This window comes from Neltuma alba, unplaced genomic scaffold, assembly GCF_004799145.2.
Source record: "Neltuma alba isolate B1F8T4 unplaced genomic scaffold, ASM479914v2 tig00000623_pilon, whole genome shotgun sequence".
Taxonomy (NCBI): Eukaryota; Viridiplantae; Streptophyta; class Magnoliopsida; order Fabales; family Fabaceae; genus Neltuma; species Neltuma alba.
Window position 1 is genome coordinate 35,421 of NW_021632119.1, and position 8,143 is coordinate 43,563.

Consider the following 8,143-nt stretch of genomic DNA (forward strand, 5'->3'; position numbering starts at 1 on the left):
CACTTTCATTTTTACTTCCATTAAAAACTCTTCTAGCATACCAAACAGAGCATTAAGTAGTATGAGGCTTTTTTACCAATATACGATAAACAGTAAAATTATATATCAAAATATTGTATTTTTGAAATTATTTACCAATATGCTACACTTAAAATCATTCTTGGCAAGAATGATTTTAAAATTACACACAAGTCATTTTCGGCGTGAACGGTTTCAGAAATCGTTCACATCAAGAACGACCTCACTTTTTCCTATTCACTCTCTCACATACGAATCTCTACCAATTTTATATACAAAAATAAGAATCCTTGACAATGCTCTCATGAGACTACAACGTTTATATTGCATTAAAATTTGAAAATCCCAATTTTTTTAATTTTTTAAATAGAGCTTGATGAAATTGTTTGTCATTTCCTCTTCTTTTTATTTTTCTCATACCAAACAATATGTAACAAAAAAAAATTATGCTTTGACTGTAAATTTTTAATTGTAGTAATTAAGTTGCAAGACTAAATTATTATTATTATTATTTTGGTCACAGGCAGAAAAGGTCCATGCCCAATACTTGATTTCTCGTCAAACCAAACAAATGCCACACGATTGGCTTTTTTACTAAAATACTACAAAAAGTAAAATTATATACTAATATGCTGCACTTTTAAAAGTATTTACTAATATGCTACACTTAAAATCATTTTTCAGGTAAATAATTTTTAAAGTCATTTATCTGCTGAACGATTTCTTCATAATCTATCATTGATGTGCATAAAAGCTTGTGTGGCATTTATCTGCACTTAAAATCGTTCTTGGTAAAAATGACTTTGAAATTTCACACAAGTCGTTCTTGGCGTGAACGATTTTAGAAATTGTTCTTGGCGTAAACATTTATTAAATGAAGAAGTCGTTCAGCAGATAAATAACTTTAAAAATTATTCACCTGAAGAACGATTTTAAGTATAGGATATTAGTAAATACTTTTAAAAGTGCAGCATATTAGTATATAATTTTACTCTTTGTAGTATTTTGGTAAAAAAAAGCCAGTTGTGTGACATTTATTCAGTTTGACGAGAAATCAAGTATTGGGTATAGACCTTTTATGCCTGTGACCAAAATAATAATAATAATAATTTAATCCTACAACTTAATTGCTACAATTAAAAATTTACAATTAAAGCATATATTTTTTATTACGTATTGTTTGGTATGAGAAAAATAAAAAGAAGAGGAAATGACATAAAATTTCATCAAGCTCTATTTAAAAAATTAAAAAATTGGGATTTTTAAATTTTAATCCAATATAGATGTTGTAGCCTCATGGAGCATTGTCAAGGATTTTTATTTTTGCATGTAAAATTGGCAGAGATTCGCATATGGTAGAGTGAACAGGAAAAAGTAAAATCGTTCTTGGCGTGAACGATTTCCGAAATTGTTCACGCCAAGAACGACTTGTGTGTAATTTTAAAATCGTTCTTGCCAAAACGATTTTAAGTACAACATATTAGTAAATAGTTTTTAAAGTACAGTATTTTAGTATATAATTTTACTATTTATCGTATATTGGTAAAAAAGCCGTAGTATGAAATATGTGAGTCAGCTCAAAAGTTAGAGCCATTTTTTAAATCTTTGAATCTTGCCCTTATAGTCCTCGAGAGCCCAAAATTGGCCCTACGCGTCTCAAGCCCTTTCGCTTACTATATTTTGTACTTTTCAAATTAATAAATATAAAACATAAAATTTAAAAGAACATTTGGGGAAAAAAAAATACCCATTTAGAAATTTATGTGAGAATTGGTCCCTAGAAATTTGTGAGAGGATGAGGTCTTTTAGTATAAATAAATATTGTAAGGTAAAAGACCAAGACACTTTTAGGTGAACGTAATGGAAAATCAATTGAATTTAAGAGATTTTTATTTACACATATAGATGATATATTGCACTCTATTGAAGTTTGGTTGCATCTAATCTGAAATGAACACAATAAAAGATTATTTGCACTTAGAGGGATTTTCATTTGTACATATGGATGATATATTGCACTCTATTGAAGTTTGGTTACATCTACTGTTAGAGAACACAATGGAAGATCAATTGTACTTATAGAAATTTTCATTTGCACATACAACTGATGTGTTGCCCTTTATTGAAATTTGGTTCCACCTAGCCTCAGGAACCACTATAGAAGATCAATTGCACTTGAAGGGATTTTCATTTGCATATACGGATAATGTGTTGCACTCTATTGAAGTTTGGTTATACCTAGTCTTAGATGAACACAATAGAAGACTAATTGCAATTAGAATGGTTTTTTTTTACACATGCGGATAATGTGTTACACTCAATGGAAGATCAATTGCACTTAAAGGAATTTTTATTTGCACATACGGATGATGTTTTATACTATATTGAAGTTTGGTTGCATTTAGTTTTAGGTGAACACAATAGAAGATCAATTGCATTTAGAGAAATTTTCATTTACATATACGGATGATATGTTATACTCTATTAAAGTTCCATTGCATCTAATCTTAGACAAACACAATGGAAGATCTATTGCAATTAGAGGGATTCTTATTTGTATATATAGATGATATGTCACCCCATTCAAACAATTAATTTGCAGATCTCTTGGTTCGAGTGTCTCTCCTCTATTATGGTTATCAATATTTGTGAAGCTTGCAATTTCTACAATAGTCTTTCATGACTGCCATCATCAAACCATTTGCAGATCTGTGTTTAAGATTCATTATCTCTAGACTTTTTTATTTTTGTTGCTCAGCGGTTTCAATTTCCTATGATCCAGATTTTATTGTTCCATGGTTTTCATTTTTGATGCTTGTTTTGATTGAGGTAGGGGTGAGTTGTTAGTTTTGGTGCGGGTGGTAAGGAGTTTCAGGAATGAGAAAACCAGGGGTTGGAGGCCTTTTTTTTTTCTCTTAATTTTTTCAAGGACATTTTGGTAAATTAATAATGTAAAGATATATGCGTATCGAATAAAAAGTTTTGTGATCCTATGTACCAATTATAGATTCAATTAGGTACTTTTCTCCGATTTTCCCAAATTTAAAACTTAATTCAAATAATAATAAAACTACATATTATATATCTAAAAATAACAATAATTAATTTGGTGGGTATAGAACAAAATCATGCTCTAGAAAGCATGAAAACAGAAAATGAAAAGGAAGTGGATATTGAGATTTGAGCAACAAAGAAATAGGAAAATAAAGTGGAAATAAACAATACTACTTATGATTTTTAATTTAACAGTTAGTTAAGAATTTTATTTGGTCATAAATATAAGATTTTAATTTATTTTGTCTTACACATTCATAATTCATTCTATAAAATATCTCTATTGATCACACATATTAAGAGGTTTTTATCCAAATGTATAATCATAATTAAAAGAATACTTGAAATAATTCAACTCATATTTATTATAAATAACTATCTTAACAATTTTTTAAATTTATTTAAGTTAATTAAGTAACTTTTATATTAAAAAATAAAATTAACAAGAGCCTGATGATAGTAATAGTTTTGGTTGGTTTGGCTGGGACCGCGAGAGGGTTTATTACGAGGTGGGAGAGAGAGAGATAAATGGTAGGCCCCATGCAGGACTCACAAACTTGAAACGTATTGAGTTGTTTCCATTTTCCTTTCATTTGAATTTTCAAGTTTTTGAACTCCAAATTGACAAATTCACTTATTTAGTAAAATAAATAAAAAAAATCAAAGTCTCCACCAGTCCTTGCCAAGTGAAAACGCGACATTATTTCAATTTTTTTATGAAGGGTTTGAAGCATAATTACTCGTTATTGTTTTTATTTTATTTCATTTTATTATTTGAATGGTTAATAGTCAAATATAAAAGAAGTGTTATAAATTTGTGGTTTTTTAAAGGTTAACATAATTTTTGGTCTTTGAAATTCAAGTTTATTTGGTTTTAATCCATCAAATTTTAAAATTGTGGTTTTAATTCTTAAAATTTAAGTTATTTTGAAATGTTAATCTCTAAAAGTATAACGATGTTAAAATTTACCGAAATGTTATAAATGACATTAAAGTGATAATGTGTACTTATCAAATAATGCTAAGTTGAATCTTATGTTGATAACAGATTATACTAAGAGGGATGGGTTTTTAAAACATATCATATTGAATAGCTCCTCAAACAAACGTTAAGGGGAAAAAAAGAGAGCTAAACAGCTACATTTTAAAGACATGTTCTTTGTTTTTTCTCCCTTCCTGTTATTTATATAAGATTTAGCAAAAGGTTATTTGGTGAGTATATATTATTATTTTAACACTGTTTATGACATTTCAACATATTTTAACACATTTATACTTTCAAGGACTAATATTTTAAGACAAACTAAATTTTAAGGACTAAAACCATGAGTTTGAAATTTGAGGGACTAAAATCAAAATATATTCAAATTTAAGGGACCAAAAATTATATTAAACTTTTTTTTAATAAAAATCTAAACACATTGATTTGGTAAATTAATGTTAAACGATCTTAAAAAAACTCTTAGAAGAATAAATATGAACTATAGATATTTCACCCAAAAAAAAACTCATGTTATGAATATATTTTCATATAAAGATAGTATTAAATTTAAAATATTGTTATAGTATTGCATAATTACATTATAATTCGAAGAGTACAAGATAATAGCCCATTGCTAATTTACTTTAAGCCACTTTAATGTATTCTGTGTTCTTCAATGTCTTTTTTTGAATGTAAACACCCTTTTCATCTAATTGAGATTTCATATTTTATAAAATTATTATTAATTTTTATTTCTGGATAATCTACAGCTGTGAACTGTCTATATTAAATTAAAATATATTAACTCTCAACTTTTTTTTTTTAATCCAATAATGAGATGAGGCGAGAAAACAAAGATGGAGAAGAGGATCAAATCTTCTGTTTTCCTTGCCCTTTCATTTTCACAAAGGCTTGGTCATATATCACAATAAATAGGTAGGATTTTTTTTTGGATCAGCAACAATAAATAGGTAGGATTTGGCTAAATTCGACAATCTGTAATCTCTATGTGTATGCGCGTGCGCGTATATTTTATTTACCAGCTACTGCCTCCGGTTCTTAATATAAGATCCCGTTTAACTTTTTGTTTAGTCCTAATTATAAGACCCCAATCCATTTTGTCTCTCATATTTATGTATTTTTTTTTCCAAGATAGTCCTTCTAATAATGATAGTTCTAGCCAATACACTTAATTAGCAAGGATATTTTAGGAATGACAATACTTATTTATTACAAATAACTAACTTAACTTACTTCTTTAATCTTCTCAAATAAGTCAATTGAGTCTTATAATTAGGAGCGGAGGTAGTATATGCGTGAGTAGTGTATGAACGTAAAGTCCTTTGATATGGAAATGCCCCATTTCACAAATTCTATTTTCACTCTTTCCCTCGCTTTGGCGTCCCCACGCGCGCACCATCCCTATATATGCCTCCCTCAACTTCCACACCTTCCATTCTCACCTCTCTTCTCACCAACACTATAACTTTCTTCTTCTTTTCCTTCATGCCTCAACCAACTCTTCGCCGCCGTGCTCCTGCAACCTCCAGCCGGAGAAGTAAGCCTCCGCATCATCCATCGCCTTCCTCTCATCGACGCACTCCTCCGCCCTCCTCCAACAGATCAAAGCCTCTCAAGATTTTGAAGCGGTGCTCATCGGCGCCTTCACTTCTCTCCGATTACTCCTCCGCCGATGAAGATCACGATCTCGATTGCGATGTCAAGCACGAAGGCACGCTTTTCCGTCCTCATACTTTTTCTGTTGCCTTTGCGTCTTCTCCTTCCCTCTTAGCTTCCTCCCCTCAGAATCACGAGGTATGGACTCCACATTTTGCAATTGCTGTTGCTGTTATTTTCTAATTTTCTTGCTTCTATTTATTTTCTAGTGACTTAATGGTTTGAATAATTTTGGTAAGAAAATAACGTAAATATTAAAAAATAAAAATAAAAATTCGAGATAGATATGTCCAAAATATTTTGGACACTTCTCCTGATTGTCACTAACTAACATTCAATTAGTTTCACGCGTAACAATAGTAAAGTAAATTGACCGGCCGACCAAAATCAAATCGGATTCTAGATGGGCCAGTTGTTATTTGTCAATCCAATTTCTTGATTTCGAGGATGAATTTTACCTTTAAACCTAATCTCCTACCCCAGTGATAAGCTCGATGATTTTGATTTATTTCATAATAACCGTCTTGAAAGAGAGGATGATTATGTTTATAGGAGAAATCAATTGGATCAATTGATCTCTCTACTCTTCTCGTTCTAATCTAGAAATGGGGGAACAGAACGTTACTGGGAAACCCAGAGCCGAGTAGAGAGTAACGAACACTTTTCCCCTCGATCTAGAAATAGTATCTAACACCTTCCTTAATTAACACGAAAATGCCATACTCCGTTGGCTCCATAATCGAGTGGTGTGTGATATTTTATGGTCCGTTCCGAATATGGAATGACCTTAGAAGAAGAAATTTTCCTTCATCAAGACGTAATTAAACCAAGTGGGATAGATTGGTTGCCATATTTGGGATGAAAAAACCCTTGAAACTAGGCCATTAGGGTGTATGTGCTATGTCTTCTCAATTAATTAGTTGTCCGTGATCATGCCTCCTGAAACAGAGTTTGATGGTATTGCAAATGCAGGGGTCCAGAAAAGAAGCTAAGGTGGTAGTTAGTGTGACCGTTGAGGGAAGTCCAGGACCAATCAGAACTATGGTTAAACTGGGCTCAAGTGTGGACGACACAATAAAGCTTGTAATTAACAAGTACAGTGAAGAAGGAAGAGCCCCAAAGATCGATCCCAACTCTGCAGCTTCATTCCAATTGTATGACTCCCATTTCAGCCTCCAAGGTAAGATAAATGCTCAAACATTTTATAGTGTCACAAATCCCTAGATGGGTCTGGGTTTTTTTGTTGATTACCTGAAACTTGCGTTGTTGGTTAGGTTTGGACAGATCACAACTCATTGGGGACATAGGTAGTAGAAACTTCTATCTGCGGAGGAGTAAAAATGAATCTCCTTTCAGTTTATTTCGTTCAGAGACTGTTGCTGATTTAACCAAAGAAGGCTCTGCTCCTTCCAAACCACCACCACAACCACATCCATTGTTATTTCCTTGCTTCAAGATTGGCAAAATAATTAGAAGAACTTGCCGGATCTGCCAGATGGTGCTTTGCGCCAAATGAAGTAATTCGATTCAGTTTCGATGATTGCTTCAACTTAATTAGGACTCCAGAGCAACCATTTTTTTTTTTCCTGTTGCTTTAATTTTTATCCTCCGTGATGCCCGCTACTTATCTGATTCATTGCTTGTCGTTTTGGTTAAGCAAACTGTAAATAAATGGTAGGATATAAGGAGGAATTGTTTTTCACTTTTTTCTCAGTGGGAGGTCCCCAATTGCCTTAAACAATGATGCTTTTAGATTTATGGCAAATGGAAATTTCAAGAAAGCTCAGAGCTCATTCCAGGTACTCATCTTTTAGATTTTTTTTTTTTTGATTTATCATCTTTTAGATTTATATGTATTGTGGCAAGTGAGCATCTAGTTTTAGTGTTCTACAGTTTTACTATCCGAGTTTCATATTTCACTAAAATAAGATACAGATGCTGTTGGAATTTTACAGTCTTTCGTATAGACACTAAATCAGGCCAAAAAAATGTATAGACAGTAAATTAAAAAAAAAATTATAAGTTTACTTTCATATATAATTTTTAACGAATTATGACTATTCAAGATTTCAAATGCATTCTACTCCAAAAAAAGAAAAAAGGAAAAATTCCGAACACATTTACGTGTAATTTTATATTCAGCTGTGAATCTGTAATGCCCAAATCACTTGATTAAAATGATTCAATATCGTTTCTTCACCTATTTGGTAATTTCAGGATTATAGTTCGTTGGAATGTTTTTCGCCATTTTATTATCATCGTTTAAAATGAAAATAGAAATACTTTTTTTAAAAAAATATTAAAAGAATTTTGTTTCCATAAAATTAGAGATAGAAAGGGGTATCGGAGCAAAAATAGCTCGGAATGTGATTTAATAACAATAGATACGAAATTTAAATCAGGGGCGGATGA

The 8,143-nt window shown here is 31.2% G+C and overlaps 1 protein-coding gene across 1 annotated transcript; it reads left to right on the forward strand.

The window, feature by feature from the left end:
• Positions 1-5,433: 5,433 nt before the first annotated feature.
• LOC114742242 (uncharacterized protein At4g22758-like) lies at positions 5,434-7,512 on the forward strand. Its single transcript, XM_028930522.1, has 3 exons — positions 5,434-5,869; positions 6,704-6,911; positions 7,006-7,512. Exons 1-3 carry the CDS (start codon positions 5,483-5,485, stop codon positions 7,245-7,247), a joined length of 837 nt encoding a protein of 278 aa, XP_028786355.1. The 5' UTR covers positions 5,434-5,482; the 3' UTR covers positions 7,248-7,512.
• The last annotated feature ends 631 nt before the right edge of the window (positions 7,513-8,143 follow it).

Coding starts and splice junctions, on each gene's coding strand:
- LOC114742242 (XM_028930522.1), top strand. CDS start 5,483: ATGCCTCCCTCAACTTCCACACCTTCCATTCTCACCTCTCTTCTCACC. Junction 5,870..6,703: donor CCTCCCCTCAGAATCACGAG/GTATGGACTCCA, acceptor TTGCAAATGCAG/GGGTCCAGAAAAGAAGCTAA. Junction 6,912..7,005: donor CTCCCATTTCAGCCTCCAAG/GTAAGATAAATG, acceptor GTTGTTGGTTAG/GTTTGGACAGATCACAACTC.